Source organism: Neopelma chrysocephalum, unplaced genomic scaffold, assembly GCF_003984885.1.
Source record: "Neopelma chrysocephalum unplaced genomic scaffold, ASM398488v2 Primary Assembly neopelma1_97102, whole genome shotgun sequence".
Lineage (NCBI taxonomy): Eukaryota > Metazoa > Chordata > Aves > Passeriformes > Pipridae > Neopelma > Neopelma chrysocephalum.
The window spans coordinates 497,100-515,381 of NW_020925744.1; the positions used below are offsets into that span (position 1 = coordinate 497,100).

General features: G+C 36.4%; 1 protein-coding gene across 3 annotated transcripts in view; it reads left to right on the top strand.

The window, feature by feature from the left end:
- Window positions 1–18,282, top strand: part of TNPO1 (transportin 1) — a 68,234-nt gene that overhangs the window by 32,066 nt on the left and 17,886 nt on the right. For 2 of the 3 annotated variants that reach the window (XM_027671593.1, XM_027671594.1), the window contains exons 5-14: window positions 1,581–1,730; window positions 6,685–6,791; window positions 7,790–7,923; window positions 10,367–10,448; window positions 11,155–11,277; window positions 11,715–11,833; window positions 14,217–14,277; window positions 14,924–15,092; window positions 16,587–16,739; window positions 17,840–18,065. In XM_027671593.1, the coding sequence (XP_027527394.1) occupies window positions 1,581–1,730; window positions 6,685–6,791; window positions 7,790–7,923; window positions 10,367–10,448; window positions 11,155–11,277; window positions 11,715–11,833; window positions 14,217–14,277; window positions 14,924–15,092; window positions 16,587–16,739; window positions 17,840–18,065 (1,324 nt within the window). Of the gene's footprint in view, window positions 1–1,580; window positions 1,731–6,684; window positions 6,792–7,789; window positions 7,928–10,366; window positions 10,449–11,154; window positions 11,278–11,714; window positions 11,834–14,216; window positions 14,278–14,923; window positions 15,093–16,586; window positions 16,740–17,839; window positions 18,066–18,282 lie in introns of those variants that run through there. The other variant, XM_027671595.1, reaches the window with a different exon arrangement.

The following is an 18,282-nucleotide window of genomic DNA, read 5'->3' on the forward strand; positions in this document are numbered from 1 at the left end:
TGTGCCCTTGGTTGAAGAAACAAACATGAATCTGCTCCACTATAAGAAAAATCTAGGCTACTCTTCTCCAATTCCTCCACTTGGCCCAGTAACTTAGAGAAAGTTCAGTGAAAAGAACTGAAACTGTTGCCTGAACCTAAATTCTTACTCGGTTCAGGTCAATTCTAGCCACATTTTTCTTATGGCTCACACTGTGTAACACTTACCTGTTAACACTGTTTAAAGATTTTTTTTCCCTCTCTCTATAATTATTAATTTAATAGATTCAATAGAATGGCTAATTTCTGAAGGAATTACTGTACTTAATTTTGTAAAAAGATTGAGCACTGTGTTTCTTTGAGAGTAGAGGGTAGTGGTTTTACTACATAGTCCCTACATCATTTCTGTATCTTACTATGGTGAAAGCAGGTTTGTCATCAGTTCCTTACAGTATCAGTGTTGCAGCAAGCTAGTCAGTATAATCAAAATGTCTGTCTTCTGCTGACTAATGTCTTTAATGAGTCTCCTGTATGCTGTGACTTCAGATATATTTCTTGCCTATATGCCTATTCAGAACTTTCTTTTAAAATGTAGAGTTTGTAATACTGATATTCTGACATTGAATAAACAGAAAAAGTGTATCACAGAATATGCTGAGTGGGAAAGGACCCACGAGGATCATCAAGTCCAAGTCCTGGACCTGCACAGGATACCCCAAGAATCACACCATGTGCCCAAGTTCAAATGCTTCTTGAACTCTGTCAGGTTTGGTGATGTGTCCACTTCCCTGAGGAGCCTGTTCCAGCACCCAACCACTCTCTGGGGGAAGAACCTTTTTCTAATATCCCACCTAAACCTCTCCTGACACGACTTCAGGCCATTTCCTCTGGTCCTGTCACTGGTCACCACAGAGAAGAGATCAGTGCCTGCCCCTCCTCTTCCCCTCATGAGGAAGTTGTAGACTGCAATGAGGTCTCCCGTCAGTCTCCTCCAGGCTGAACAGACCAAGTGACCTCAGCTGCTCCTCATACAGCTTCCTCTAAAGGCCCTTCACCATCTTCGTTACCCTCCTTTGGACACTCTCTAAGAGCTTAATATCTTTCTTATTTTGTGGTGCCCCAAACTGCACACAATAGTCAAGGTGAGGCCACCCCAGTGCAGAGCAGAGTGGGACAATCCCGTCCCTTGACCGGCTGGGGATGCTTTGCCTGATGCCCCCCAGGACACGGTTGTCCCTCCCGGCTGCCAGGGCACTGCTGACTCAGATTCAACTTGCCATCAACCAGGACCCCCAGGTCCTGTTCCATGGCACTGCTTTCAAGCGTCTCATTCCCCAGCCTGTACATTCATCCAGGGTTGCCCCATCCCAGGTGCAGAATCCAGCAACTTCCCATGTTGAACTTCATATGGCTGGTGATTGCCCAGCCCTCTGATTTGTGTACTCTGTACCTGAAAACGTTTTCTGGGTGTAACTGCAAGGAGAGATAAGGGAATGAAGATTAATATCTCTATATAAGCTTTAATCTTTTTGCATTGTTCTGGAAATCTGCTTTATTCCTGTGAGCTGATTGAAGGTTGACTGTAATTACTTTCTGTTGCAGATGAGCCAACACGTTCCTTGAGTGGTCTTATCTTGAAGAATAACGTAAAAGCACATTTTCACAACTTTCCAAATGGGGTAACTGACTTTATTAAAAGTGAATGTCTGAACAACATTGGTGATTCCTCCCCCTTAATTAGAGCTACTGTAGGTAAGTTTGCTCTTATTACTGCATTCTTCATATTGAAAATTTTACTGATATGGGTGAGAGCTGCACTAGTGACATAAACAGTTATTAAACTCCTAAAAGTGTTTGCTTCTGATAATTTTCACATTTTAATGATGCATTTCACCATATTTTAGTATTTTTCTTTACTGGGAATATAAAAAGTCACACTTTTGATTCTTATTATCTTAGAATTAATACAGCAATTCAGTTGGTATTTCTTGAAATGTAACTGAATGTTGCTTTGAATCTACTACAATTGAGCTTGCTGCCAGCTTCTCAACCTAAAAATGGGCATAAGGTAAAGGTCTGACTAAACTATTTCATTACTCTGGTTGCATTAGGGAAACACTCCCTTTAGTTGATTTCCTGCACCCCGCTGCCCATATGCACACAAATGCACATCCCTTCAGGGAATCATTGTACTATGCATCAGGCATTCACATAAGGAGGTTCTGTTCTTAAATACCTTCTGTCAGAAAATAGTAGATAAAGTGTGCTGTACATGGAATCATAAAATGGTTAAGAGACCTTAAAGATCATCTAGTTCCAGTGAGAAGTTTCTTTTTTGTTACACAAATTTCTGATTTTGTAAATATTTTGTTTTGGTATACATCTTTCATAAATTATATATATTTGTATTATTTTAACTTATTTCAAGGTAAAGTTGGTTTTCTGTCTGCTCTTTGAGAATATGATTTTCTCCAGTATTGTAGTAATTTTCCTTTTCTGCTCAAAACTAGAAAAACATAAAATATATATTTGAATACTCTCGAGAAAATTAGTATGAATGTCACTTCAGAAAGAAACTCAGCTTGAATCGGCTGACTCCTTATAAAATAATCTACCGGTTGCTGTTCCTTTAGAACCCTTTGCTTTTTCTATAGGATTCCTTCTCCAGACAGTCTAGTATTGACTAGAGAAAAATACTCATCTCTCAGCTTTTTCCTACTGTCTTGTCACTTGTGAAGCTGCTTTACTATGAATTTTATTAATGGTCCATATTTATTGATGTTCCATAATGTTCCATATTAACGTTCCATTTTCCATGTCTTTGAGTGGCAGGTACATTTGGATTTCAGGTTGTAGAAGAGTCACTCTTACTTGTTTGTTCATAGGAGTTTTCAGTGGTACAGTGGAGCTGACTAAAGAAAATATTCTAGTTCCTCTTGGATTGCTGTCTTAGGTTTGTTTGGTGACGAACTGTGGGGTGATTTTTTGAGGGAGGCAGGGATCATTTGTTTTCAAGCAGTTACTCTTTAGTTTCTCCTGGTATGAAGTGCTTGTGGATTAGTAGCTCAGTTATTGTTCAGCTTTAACTGATCCTTGCAGGGATTTTTCAGCATATATGAACTCTGAAGATGATAGCAACTGATGAGCTGTATGCTTGCATAAGCTGTTTAGCGTGTGTGTTGTGCTCTCTGTTTGAATTGTTGGATCTCTGGAGCTATCTCTCTCAGTAATGATGTTGGTCTGGTACCTGCTCATTTCTTGGTACTACTTGGGTGTAAATATATTACTACCTACCTAGACTGCCTTCTTAGCATGAGTTGGCATGTGCAAGTTAGAGCTGCCCTTTTTGATGAGTATTGGGTTTTGCAGTTCAAGCACTATCAATTTAATGAACCAATTGCAAGTAAGATCTCAGAAATTCTGAGAGCAAGATGAATGAGTACATCAAAATAAAGAATCAGAGATGATTTAATACAGGATTCGCTTTGTGGTCTCCAACATCTAGTACTAACCAGATGAAAGCTGATACCTTTTGGCCAAGATAGAGGCAAGCTGATTAATCCCGTCCTTCAAAGTCACTTTGCTGAGGAGAATGAGCATGGTAATAGAGTTGATTTTAGAACTGTGTCTTGAGACCAAATGATAACTGCACATTGTTGTATCCTTACTTAGCTTATCCTTATTTTAATCCCCAAAGGAGTAAGAGTGTAACTTCTCTGTACTGTGTGGTACAGGTTTTAAAACCCTGTGTGCTGATCTTGAAATATGGATTCAAGTTCAAGCTGCATTTGTGAGAACCCACAAATTTACCAGGATATAAATGCATCTCTTTTGGAAGTATCTCCAACTGTTCTTAAAACTTGCTAGGGATTCTAGTCTAAAGGAGGACCTTAGTAGTAGCTCTGCTTAAACGCAAGCAGGAAAAACAGTTTGAGCATTTAAGACTAGTAGTAGGACTGGAGAGCTTCACTGCAGGAGGAAATTGAAAGCTAATGGCTGACCTATGAGGGGAAATTTTGTTATGAAATTCAGCTTTTAAGAGTTAAGGAGTTCAGAAATCAACTTTAGTAGCTACTGGGGCTCCAAGAACCATCCTCAAAACCCCAGCCTTCCCCCTGTCCTATTATTGGCATAAAAGTACTGAAGCATAGCTGCTTTTTCTTTATGTTAAATTTTTCATTGTAGAATTGATCCTGTAAACTGAGGTTACATGTAATTGAAACAGTGACATAAAAGATGTTGTCAAGACAAGTAAACCTATGTTTTTAACAATTTCTGACATCCCTCTGGAGTTTGTTCTCTCGTGTACTTACTGCTTAATTAGCCCAGTTGCTATATTAGTTAGATTTCGCATTTGTCAAGTGAAATATCAGAAGATTCTGTAATACTGTTTTGAAGTTAATTACAAATCAAAGACCATCTTTATAAAGACTTTCAGTTTCAGCTTGCTAACTGTGTTGCTTAGTATGCTGGTCAGAAGGAAGGGCTTTGTCTAGCCCAAACATGTCGGCTACTAAACTGATTTATTTCTTTACTTTGATTATTCTTAGTCCATGTTTCTGTGCCTGAAGTGTTGCAGAGAAAGCCATGAAAGTGTTGGTCTTTTCTCTGGTATCTCTGTTCCCTGCTGGCCAAATGAAGCAGAAGGTGTGTGGGGAAAATTTCACTTTTGGAAAATGATGCTCATTGGAAACCCATGAAGATTCTTTTTAGCGTGAACATAAGTCCCTGAAACTTAGTTTTATGTGGCTGCTTCCTTCTTAAAACCTTTTGCAAAGTGTCAAATGCTATAACAGTTGCCTTTCTAAGTTCCTGGTAGTTCAATATTACTCTCTTTTTTTCTTTGTCTCTACCAAAGTGTCTCTTTAACATTTCAAAAGCACTAGCACAGTGTTAAATGGCTTTCCCACAGATCTATAGGGAAAGTTAATGGCATGTATGATCTGAACTGCATACATCTCTGTTGCAAGGGCCAATGGCCTCAAGTCGCTTCTTGCCTATGCATCTGGAAGTATTTCCTCCTAGTTTATCCTGTTGCTGTCTGGAATAGGCCTTTTGGAAAAACATTGAAAGTAGGTTTTGAATTCAATAGTTTCCTTCAGCTGTGAAAGCTTGGACATATTACAAATATAGCCAGACCATTTGTTATCTTCTGAAAACGCTTCTAGACCTTGAAAAGATCTTCAACCAACTCTTTTCCTAAAAATACCTTCCCCTTTGAGACTTGTAATGATTTCTGTCACATGTTAGTCCAGAGGAGGTCCAGAAATTTCACTCTTACGTTTGTTTCTGAACTTGTATTAAATGTACAAACAAACTTGTGCCAGATCTAAGTTAAATAGACAATTTTGCAAATTAAGTGCTTTGACTAGGAGGCAAGAGAGTTAATTTATTTTGTTGTTTTTGTAAAAGAAAAAGAAGTGTTTAAGTTCTAGCATCACTAAGATAAGTATTTTCTATTAATGCATCTGATGTTCTTTACAGGATGATAATATTCAGGAAAAATGCAGTCTTTTAAGACTCCATAGATCTCCATAGGCTTTTGGGAATCTTTTCTATTCAGTTGCAGTTATGAAGAGAACTGTATACAAACTACTTCCGGAACTGTAAAACTGTATTTGGCTTCTGTCTTAATTTTTGTGCTTTGTCTATGTGAGTTCTCCAACCTGTTGCATCAAAGGAAACATGATGCAAAATATTGTTTAGTTGCTGTGTGTCCTGTCCAGAATGTCCTTTGCTCTGTAATGTTGTCCTGTATTCTTGTGTATTTAACAAGAATTTTAACATTTTATTCCAAAGAAAAAATGATATGTTGTGATTAGCTCAATGAAAAAGCTTGGGAAGCTTTTTCCATCACTTTTCACTTGAGAGATTACTGGCTGTAGCAGTATCAAGTTCTTGTGTGTTCATACTCCTTAGCAATAACTCCAGTAGCAGAATGGATTATGCTACCTGTTTCATTTTGTGTTGAGGCAAAATGAACTCATACAAACTCAGTCCTAGTTTTATAAGCTGCCTTCCCTGTTCTTGTCACCTAATTAGTTTTTCTTGGGATTTCTGGAAACAGAATTAGTGACTCTCTGGGCTGACCTGTCTGTTTGCTGGCTCTCACAACCCGTAACTGGATGATTTGCCTAAGTGTTTAAGCTCGTATTAGATATCTTGGTCTTAGAATGTGTAATATTTAATATTTTTTATTGTGTAATTAATATGTGTAATATTTAATATTTTGTGTAAACACAGTAAAGTTGCAAACACATAACTTAGCACTCGATTGTAAGTTTATTTGACAGATTGCCACATTCATGCTTTTGTATCATCACAAACAAGAGGTGACTTGTACAGTGTTTAGTAAATTTAGAGCCAAAGTTGCCTTACCATGTTTTTAATTATTATTTTATATACATACATATATGTATAAATGTTGTAAATTATTATTTCTTTAAGTGAAATTACTTTGTGCTTGATTTCTAATGTCTGAGCCCTTCATGGTAGCAGGAAGGAACAACCCACCTTTGCTTTATAAAGCCCTTCAAATAACATGTGCAATTAAATGTGCTTCCTTTTTTTATCCATGCCAGTTTTTAACAAAACAAGAAATCTCTTAAGTCCTACAATATCTGAGAGGAGAAAAATAAGAAAAATTGATATGAACAACGTGAAAGTATGTGAAATCTCATTTTCTTCATTATTCTGTTTCCTTTAGGCATTTTGATAACAACCATTGCCTCAAAAGGGGAATTACAGAATTGGCCAGAACTCTTGCCGAAGCTTTGCAGCCTGTTGGATTCTGAAGATTACAATACCTGTGAGGTAAGGAGATTTATAGAAAATTAAAGAGTATCATCTGAATTTGATAATTTTTATCTCTCTTCATGGAGACTTTGTATAGGTATAGTATTGTGTGCATTTCTGTGTGTCTTTATACATGTCCATGTGTTCTCCTTGGAGAATAGTGGCTTGATTTGATACTTTCTTCTCTACCTGCAGTCTATGTTCTTACTGTTCATTCAAATGAATTCAGGTTTTTTGCATAAAAGCAGAATAAGATTGCAGATGAATAGTTGGCGTATCTCAGCTGAGAAGTGTCCTGAAGTTACTACTCTGTGATGCCTAATCTTTTAGGCATCATCAGTGTCATTAAGTTGACCCTGAATTTTCTCTTACATAAAAGTAGTGTTCATTCTTATTGTAACTTGATCTGGAAAAGTGATCTGTGATTGCTTGATACGCCCATTTGAAATACTTGATACTGTCTCCTTGGAAGTGTATGAAACATTTTGTATAAAATGATCCTCAGAGATGACTGATGGTCCAAGACGCCATGCTGTTGTGTAGTGTTTTAGTGCTGCTTTCTCTCAGAAAAAGAAAAAACAGCTTGAAAATGGAACTCAAATTGAGTGTCATCTCTGTTTTGCTCCATAACAAATCATGAAAGGAAATACATTTATATATGTAATTAAATTGGATACTCCTGCCCCATTCTATTTATTTATCAAATAAGAGCTAGCTTTTAAACATTTTTTAAAATATGATTGAATAGATGAGCATTGAATGCTAAAACTAAAATTACCACTTATCCATTATTGACTCACACAGCTTGAGAGCTGGCAGATGCTGGTTTAAATAAAATGCCTTTAAGGATATTTCAATTTAATCCATATTTAGTTAGCTGCATTTACAGTGTTAACTAGCTACATTTACTGTGTTGTGCTGAAATTACCTATTGTATACAAAGTCTGAAATTTGGAATTCTTCAGAATGTGAAAACATGTATTTATTTATTTACTTACTTATTTATTTTTAAACAGGGTGCTTTTGGCGCTCTTCAGAAAATATGTGAAGATTCTGCTGAAATTTTAGATAGTGATGTGTTGGATCGACCACTCAATATCATGATACCTAAGTTCTTGCAGTTCTTCAAGCACAGCAGTCCAAAAATACGGTAGGTTTATATATTGTGCTTACAGTTACCTGTAGACTTTATGTTTAAATTTTATTTACATGAGCAACAAGGCTGCTATTTTGTAGAGCTGTTTAAAACCTGCTTTGTTTTTTTTAAATAACCCTGCAGAGATCGACAAAGATTCCATGCATCAGTAATTTCCATGTTTGTCTGCTTAGTTAATGCAACAATGTTCCTTCTCAGTGATTTTGAAAATCAAATTGTTTCCTTTAAGTTTTTGCATATAATTATGAAAAATTCAGTGCTAGGGTTTGCACTTAATATTCTGATTAGAAATAATAATTTTGCATTCCTTTTGTAATGGCTTCAACAATAGGAGAGTAAAAATTATTTTGCTGACAAAAGTTTCTGAGTTTTGGTGAAAAAAGTTCTGCTTTTAACTGAACTTTCAGCTGAACTGAATCAGATTGAATGGGCTCATCATCTTCTCACTGTAAAACTATATTAAATCTCTCTAAAATAACAGTGTGGAAGAAAAATTCCAGAATTAAATTGTTATTTCTAATATTCGTTACAAAGAACAGTAGCCAGAGTGCCCCTGCTGCAAAAAAAGCTAATGGCATCCTGGGCTCAAGTGTTGCCATCTCGTTAAGGAAGGTGATCCTTCCCTTCATCTTCCAGATGAGGCCACACCTGAAGTACTGTGTCCAGTTCTGGACAGTTCAGTGCAAAAGAGGCATGGATATACTGGAAAGAGTTCAGCAGAGGTCTGAGGAAAGGCTGAAAGAGCTGACTCATCAATGTGTGTAAATACCTGAAGAGAGAGAGGAAGAAAAGACATGTCTGGGCTCTTTCCAGTGGTGCCCAGTGACAGAACCAGAGGCAGTGGCCACAAACAGAAACTCAGAAGGTTCCCTCTGGACATCAAAACCACCTTTTTACTCTGAGAGTGATCAAACCCTGGCACAGGTTGCCCAGACAGGTGATAGAGTCTCTTTGGAGATATTCAATAGCCAGCTGAACATGGTCCTGGGCAACTGGCTGTAGGTGGCCCTGCCTGAGCAGGGGGATTGGACCAGATGATTTCCAGGGATGCATTCCAGCCTCAGTCTTTCTGTGATTCTTAGCGATTCTGTGAAATGTGTTTTTAACTCCTGTTTGAAAATTATATTGAAAATTTTGGCAACTTGGAGGTGGCAGTTCTTTACTGCCAAGAGTGGTAGATAGTGAAGACTTAAGAGGAAGACTATAACTTAGAATGTATCATGCTAGGATTCTGATAGGGCTTAGAAATTTACCTATAAAAGATGCACACTGAGAATAATATGTAATAAAGCGTGAACTTGGTCTTGTGGAAAGATAAAACTTAGTAAGTTTCACGGAATATTCTGAGTTGTAAGGGACTCACAAGAATCATCAAGTCCAGCTCTTACAGGATTGGCCCATACAAGGATCAAACCCATGACCTTGGTGGTCTTAACATCATGCTCTAACCAACTGAGCTAATCTCATGATCTCCTCTCTGGAGCTGGGAGAGATGAAGAAAACATGCTTCTTTCCTTACTACATTATACAGTCTCTCACTTCTTTCTTATGCTGCAAGGTTCTTGGCTTTGAGACTGTTAAACCCAATTTCAAATTTAAAGCACGCTACCTGCTGACCCATAGCCTAGTCTGAGTACATAGTGCTGTGGTATGAAAAGGACTAGTAGTGTCAGTACAATAATACCTTATGTTTAAATCTATCGAAAGACAACTGTTGAACAATGTTTTATGAGACAGTCTTCCAAGAAATGTCTGAACAGAATAGAAGTTTTAGAGTTACACTAGTAAAAATACTCTAGTGGATCTTCAAAGGGTGTTAGAGGTAGTTTTGCCTTGTGCCTCTGCTTTGAGAATTTGACTTCTGTGTCTGAGAATGAAAAAGACCTGTAAGTAATGGGTTTACATGAAATGGAATAGTATAACAATGCTTTGTTTTTTGTAATGTTTCTACCACGAGTATGTATCCTACTACGAGTGTGGGTTTGTTCTAAGCTATAGCTATATTGTTGACACATATTGGTCTCACTAAATTCTAAAAATATTGCAAAGGAAGTTGCATACTTAACAGCGAAGAAGGTCTGGCTAAAATTTCACCATGTTGACTTGTATGGAATTATTAATATCTGAGAAGATCACAGTCATAATATACCCCAAAAGAACATCATTACATACTGTTCAGAACAAATGTGCCAGTCATAGTCATCCTGCCCTGTTTTCTTTTTACTGAATAGTTTATTTTAAAATATTTATTAGGTATTTCAGAGTATAAGACAGTATTTAAAATGTGGTTTAGTATTTTGCTTGGTTAGACTACAGATGTGTAGATTTATTCTCTCTTGCCCTTAGAAGGTATTTGTTTAATGTTTTTGATGCCCATGTACGATTTAAAAATGTTTTTAATTCATGAAAATATGTATTTTAACTGTTCCATTTGTAGGTCTCATGCTGTGGCATGCGTCAATCAATTTATCATCAGCAGAACTCAAGCTCTTATGTTGCACATAGATTCTTTTATCGAGGTGGGTGTGTATTCTTGGTTGGAGTTAAGTCAAGTGACTATCTGATTTATCAGGAGTTTTGAACTATGTTTTACAACCACCTCTGTCCCTAAACTCCCCATTTTTGGTTGCCCATTCTTAGTTTCAGTCCCCATGGATTGAAGTTCATTCTGTATGCTTGTGCTCAGAGGTAACCACTCAGTAAGCCTAAAAAATAGACATATTTTGAAAGATGTTTCATTTTCATAAGTAGGGTAAGCTCTTGCTGTGTAAAGGTGGAAAAGTAATGACAACAGTCTCTCTCTTACCTGTCTTGGAAAGTGCATGTCACTGGGCCTGTTTGTCTGTCTGAATACTGCTACTAAACAAGGATGAGAAGGATTCTGAGTTATCTAGAGTATTTGATTTGCTGCTCTTATGTACTGACACAATTCTCTGTTTACTGATGGAATTTACGTTTAGGAGAAAAAAAAAAATCCAGGAAGTACTGTTCTTGTGCTATTGTTAATACTACACAGTGTCATGGTTATGTGTAAAATATGTTGGAAGTGTGAAGAGTTAATTTGCTAAACCATACATCTTTAAGAAATAAAATAGTATTCTGAGGTGTGGGGTAGGCAAGTACAGAAGTACATATTTGCATACTTTAGTTTGCCAGCAGTGTCAATTTTAATACAAATTGAACTTGATGAATAGCGCCTTTTCAACTGTTACTGTTTCCTAACAGAATCTTTTTGCACTGGCTGGTGATGAGGAGCCTGAAGTACGCAAAAATGTTTGCCGTGCTCTGGTAATGTTGCTGGAAGTTCGGATGGATCGCCTTCTTCCTCATATGATTAGTATAGTTGAGGTGAGTTTAATTTTCTAGATTGCCTGCAGATTGCCCTGTTTGGTGTTGCAGAAGTATTAACAAATAAAAACCATTTATCACAACAGCTATGTTACTCTTCCTTCAAGATTGAGATTGCAAAAATTTCTTTTTATCTAATTGCCAACTTGATACTGTGTTTGACAGGCAGTGCATATGGCAGTTGTTTATTCTTCTTTAAAATAATTATCCAAGAATGACTGGGATCAAAGTCAAGGCATTGCTTGACCGTAAATGAGAAGATTGTGTTAAAAATCTAACACTGATGCTGGTACTGCCCCAGTTTACATGTTGAAGCTGTCACTTTTTTGGATGTGTAACATAACAAGGATGAGGCATGTTATTTTATATAGCTGAGGTGCTCTTTGAGCTACTAATGAAAAAGTTCTAACTTAAATATTTATTTTTATATTGTGTAGTACATGCTTCAAAGGACCCAAGACCAAGATGAAAATGTGGCTTTGGAGGCTTGTGAGTTTTGGCTGACTTTGGCTGAACAGCCGATTTGTAAAGATGTATTATGTCGGCATCTTACTAAGTAAGTATTAAGAATTACAACTCATTAAACTTAAAACTTCAGTTAACTTGTTCCTGAGTACTCTTTTATAGAGACTGTATCTAGCTTGCAGTATTTTTAGACAAATTTTCCTATAGCTAGTTCTTGTGCATAGTATAATTCAAAAGACTTCTGAAGATTTCAGACCCAGTGAACTCCAGAAACAACTGTGTCACTGTAGTGCTTTACCTCAAATTTAATAAGCTGTTAAGCTTCCCATGGATGCAAAGATATGCTAACATGCACTTACGCTCAAATAAACGTCTGCACATGACATTACCTGTAATAGCTTGTGTACCATGAACATGTTGTCTTAACTACTGCTGATGTGGGCATCTCTGTGCAATGCTTCTATGTGCATAGTTGTGCAAAAAGTTCCTCGTTTCAAAAAGAGCGTAAGGCAACATGACATGACCTGGATTTAGGAATCAATTTTATATCAATTACTATTACAATTTAAACTTGAAGAAAGCATGTAGAATTTGTTCCTTCTTACTTCTGCAGCCTGATAGTAGTTTAAGTTTCAAACATTAGTTTTTCTAACTTTCAAAAAGTTGTCCTATGCTTCAAAATATAGAACTTTGATTGAATGGGAGTGAATATCCGTGTGTGAAGTGTAAACATCTGCATGTCTGCAACAGTGCTTGTAACTGTCTTCAAACTAATCTGAAGTCTTTTACAACAGGAAATTAATTCTTCAGTGTTGCCAGCAAATGAATACTCTTCTTTTCATGTATGCGCAGAACATTTTTGAAATTAGTAAAGACTCTCAAGATTTTGAATGGAAGAACAGAATGACAGACTGAAGGGGACACATTCTTCTCAGCAAAAATAAGCGCTGTAGATGTGAAGTAAATAAAAAAAAAAGAAGGAAAATTCCAGTTTCCATAAGCAATGAAAGCAGAAAACTGAGATTAGAACACAGCACTGTAGCAGAGAAGGAATAGAATTAAAAACAGGAGAACCAATGTTATGAGAAATTATTTTTAAATTTTAAAATGGTCTTACTTAGTTTCTAGTTTTGTAGTTCAAAAAGCAAAAGAATAGTAGCACTGCTCTTTGAGTCCACCTGTTCCCTTCCCAACACACATTATGTAGTTAATAACTGCAGTATAAAACTATATAATATATACAATATATAATATATGTAACACTAAGAGTTAATAACTATTAGTATTAAACCTCTTTTGGCTACATGAATATTGACATGCAACACCATCATACTCAATTTTTAAAGAAAACTTTTTAAAAAAAGCTTTAGAAGCTTTTTCTAGAAAAACAATTTAATAAGAATAATATTACATTTTTTTCCCATGTGCATTGAAGGCAGGTTTTTTTTGGTGAGTTCTCTTTGCGTAGGGAGCTGTATAAGTTTGTCAATACTTGGTGTTAATCTTAAAATTTTGTACACTAAATTAAAAGTGGGACAAGATTTTCTTAAAACATGTTCATGTGATATCTAACATCTTGTTCCATTTTATGCTTGTAGCCTTTCTTATAAAATATGTACTTCACGAAGTATGCTGCAGAAAAGCCAATGAATTAGTGATAATGTCTATACTTGCTATTCCTTCATTCAAAGTTTAGAACGTAATGTGCCGGTGCAGTGTGTGAATATTAGTGCAAGCCTTGCACCTTCAAAAACAATCATCCTCAGCTGCAGAATATAGCAAGATTGAGTCTATCACTGTTGCTGGGTCGTCCCATTAGCTTCTTTTGGCTTGTGACACATATTTTTATGGTGTGGTTTTTTTTGTTGTGATGAATGTGTTTCTATGTGAAATATTTTACTTTTTTCCCTTAGTACATTTTTAGCTATACATTTGTATGGTTGGAGTCCCATAACCATAACCAGTTTAATAACGAAATAAAACCTAATACAGATTAGTCAAGATTTCTGCAATGTTGGGGTCTTGTTTTACTGAAGTAGTCACAAAGTGATAGGAGGGCTTAATGTAGTTAGGCCTCCATATTTAACAGTAATGAGGTAGTCTTCATCCACAAGTAAATGAAATGACAAGTAGTATTGAGATAAGTCGAGAGTCACCTTATCATGTATATTATAGGAGTTGGAATTCTTACTGAAAACCTATAGATGTAATTTCTGAAAGGTGCTTCAGAATAAATTCATCAGTTGTGCCATCTGGCTACTTCTGTTTAAAAGTTTGTAATTTGAAATTAACACTTTTTCTCATTACAAAGTATTGATGAATGTTATGACATGGAGCTTGGTTCAGGTACTAGCTTTTGTTATAAGGCTAAGGTTTTTCTTTTGGGTTGGGAGGCCAAAATTATGGCCTGTATAGCTGAAAACTGGCTTGCCTTTCTATGTGTTATTTTAACATGCGTAAATATTTCTTTGTAGGCTGATACCTGTGCTGGTAAATGGTATGAAATATTCAGAGATTGATATTATTCTGTTGAAGGTGAGTATCAGTTTCATTTACTCTAGAGGAATAGCTGGTTAGCTTCTGACCTATAAAGCAGAATGATTCAGATCAGAATGGGTAGATCTGGCCTACCATCTGTTCAATGGAAAATTAGCTTTCTGGGGCAAGGTATGCTGTTCCAAATACTGAATGCAACTGTTGCTATGTTTGTTGGAAAATAATCTGTGGCTCTCCTGCTTTGCCCCAGTCCCCGCTCACCCAATTTAGGCAGAGCTGGGATACTATTACCATGAACTACTTCAAGAATGCCGCCTAAAAAAATGTTGAGAATTAATGCTAAGGCTTCCAGATTAAATACATGGCTTTTCTCATGACTATGTTTCAGAATGTGTCTGTGTACCAAAATTTCTCTATTATTTCTTTCTGTTTCATTCCCACTGAGTAATTTTGTAACAAGAAGGATACTTTGTGGGTGAGCGTATCTCTCTTGCTTGTATCTTCTGTCCTCTTTCTGGTAAATTCGTTGGTAGAACACAGGAGCATTGGCATTTTGTTAGTTGGGCAGCTCAAGTGGATTGTGAATCTTTTATATACTTACAAAGTCTTGGACTAAAACTACATTGTTAACTTCCTTGAGCAATATGGTTGGACTAGTTTATCTGATAAAACAATTTGATGACAGGGGGATGTTGAAGAAGACGAAGCTATTCCAGACAGTGAGCAGGACATAAGGCCTCGTTTTCATCGTTCAAAGACGGTGGCTCAGCAACATGAAGAAGATGGTATTGAAGATGATGACGATGATGATGATGAACTTGATGATGATGATACTATTTCTGACTGGAATTTAAGTATGTCAAAGTAATATGTAAAATATTTTAAAATAGATCAACTTGCATAATACAGGAACCACAGTCTGAGAAGTTTGTGTATAGGAATACTGAGCCTTTGTTTTCAAATACAGAAAGAACTATCTGCTGACATAATTGGTTAATGTGTTGGAGGTGGAGTCTTTCAAATGACACTTTGTAGCTGCACTGGCAAAAGCTATCCATCTGAAAGCTTATTTTTTAATTTCAATATGGCAGGTTGAGCTAAAAATATTTAGCTGATGCAATTCAATGGAGCTTTTGGACTTAGAATTTTAGTTCTATGAGATAATAAATATCATATATCACCCGTTTAACTTCAGTTAAACATTGATCAGTGGAGCAATCTTAATAATGCTTTCTTTAATTTCAGTCTTATCTCTAATATTGATTTGTGTTTTGTTTTGGGTTTGTTTTTAATTCCCCATGTGAACATGCTATTACTTGTGGCCATTACTGGTAGTTCTTTTTTATGTGAGGAATTTGCTTCTGACCAGAATACAGTACCGTAGTTATGAAGAGAGGAGATAGCTGTGAGTAAACCAGAATTCTGGTGGCCTCTGTGTGTGTCATAGGACCTTTCAGCTAAGAGGCCATGTTGTAAGGAAAGAAAATGCCACAAACTGGTTTTTAAGTTGTGAAATATTGACAAATCTGATTTGAATATATTTTGCAAATGACCTCACTGGAATAATGTTTTGAGATTTGGGCATAGCCACATTTTTTTTCCCCAAGGCCACAAGTTTTCACAACAGGTGAATGTACCTTCAGGATTATGGTTAAACAATTTAGAAATATATCTGGAGAATTATTATTGTTGTTGTTGTTGAAAATATGAGTGCAAATATGCTTGTTTCTGTAAAGCTGCTTTTTGGGGGAAAAAATAGTTTTAGATTCCTACTGCTGTTCTTGTCACTGCTGTATATAGAGATTGCAGAATTAAATACATATTTTCTGAAGAAGATAGCTCAAATAAATAAGGTGCCCTGTGATGCGCAATTTTGATTAAGATGGTGAGAAGGCTGAAGTTGTTCTGAAATAGTTGCCTGGAAGAGAAATAGCAGAGCAGTTTAGAAATCTGTAATGACATATGTTATCTGGATTTCAGAAAATTTTTGTTATCTAAAAATCAGGATTGTGTGCCCTATTTCTTATCCAGTGTTCTATATTTGACTTCCAATTTGAACAGAGAGGAAGCATCAGCACAGCTTGACAATAAGAAGCATTGCTTACTGATAAGACCAGTGTGATCCATTGTGAGAGATTAAGAAAGAACTGATATTATAATAATAATGACTTTCAAAGATCTGTGGCTTTGCACCAGAGCACGGTGGATCACTGTGTGTTGTAATGAAATGGAAGTATCTGTCCTCCTAACACACTGAGAATCCACTGGCAGCTCAAAATAAGGATTATATTGCCTAACTACAACTATTTGTATAATAAGCAGAGATTAACACTGTTAATTCCCTTCAGGGAAATGTTCTGCTGCTGCTTTAGATGTCCTAGCCAATGTATTTCGTGATGAACTTCTGCCACACATCTTGCCCCTGTTGAAGGAATTGCTCTTCCACCCTGAGTGGGTAGTTAAAGAATCTGGTATCCTTGTTCTTGGTGCAATCGCTGAAGGTAAGGCAACAGTGCATATCAAGTTACTGGTTTTTTAATTGATTCTAAAGCGGCTCAGGTGAATTTACTTATGTAAACAAGTATATGTTCTTAGCTGGTTTAGTTTCAGTGATTAATCTCTACATCTACTAGTAGGTGACTGCAGTTGTTTAATTGTTAATTTTCAAATTTATGCATGTTTGGGAGGCTAAATTGATTACATAATTTCTTTTATTTCTCCCTGTCTTAACTCTGCAGCATAGAATTGTTGATCACTCATGAAATACTACCTTGATTTCGTAGAAGATATTTTTTAGAAATGTTTTTCAGAAATTGAGAAGACTACACCTGTGACTTCAGTACCCTAAGCTGCCTTTTGTGGATGGTTCCCCAATTAAAATAGGAGAACTTCCATTCCTTTTTACCTACTCACAGTCTTGTTTGGCTTTTTGCCTGAAGTTTCAGCATCTCTGTCAGCATCTTTTGCAGGCTGAAGAAGTACATTTGGGTCCACGCCTGAAGTATCTTTCTTTTCCCACGATGTCTGATGAAACTACTTTTTTTGTTGTTACTAGAAAACTTTTTACTTGGTTTTAAGTCAAGCAAGTGAAAGTTAGTATTTCTAGCAAATCTCAGTGTATTACTGCCCTTGCTTACTTGAATGGTGTAGCTTTTATTGGTGGTCAGTATTTGTATGATATTAGGAAAAAACAAGAGGAAATTTGAATTTCTTAAAGAATCTTTTTTAATGTGATAATTTTGTGTCAAGCCATAGTCTCTATTTGTTTTCTTGCTTTCTCCGAGTAGACTGATGGAGGACCATCAAGCTTTAGAAACTCATTTTCTTTGAATGTACTTGCTATACTACATTTAATAAAGCAGAATTTCTGGAGACTGAGTAAAATTGTAATAGAAATGAATGTATGTTTAATTGGACGTTTTAATTATTGTTTATGTAAGGTTTCTTTTTAGGACTTTATATAAATTAGGTAGACTTGCTTTGTGTATTGTGAAAATATCAGTTAACTTTGCATATTGTGCATATGTCTCTTAAAGGAAACAGAAAACCATAGAACTTTTCGTTAATTCTGGTGCTGCAATAGCTGTATTTTTCCTTCTAGGCTGCATGCAGGGTATGATTCCATATCTTCCAGAGCTAATCCCTCACCTTATTCAGTGCCTCTCTGACAAAAAGGCTCTTGTGCGCTCCATTACATGCTGGACTCTTAGTCGCTATGCACACTGGGTAGTTAGTCAACCCCCAGACACATACTTGAAGCCATTAATGACTGAGTTGCTAAAGCGTATCTTGGATAGCAACAAGAGAGTACAAGAAGCTGCCTGCAGGTAAGCCAAAGCTTAAGCAAAAATAACTATCCGTGACACAGGGTTTTTTTCCATGGGAAGCTATTTTTCATGCCCTTATCAACGAATGCATGACTCCATTTCTAGCTCTTAATGTATTTCTTTCTCTTAAAATGGGGTAGAGGCAGATGCTTCTGGAATAGTCACAACTTCTTCCCAAGTTGTGGGAAAGTTAACTTATATTTCTCTTATCCACTTT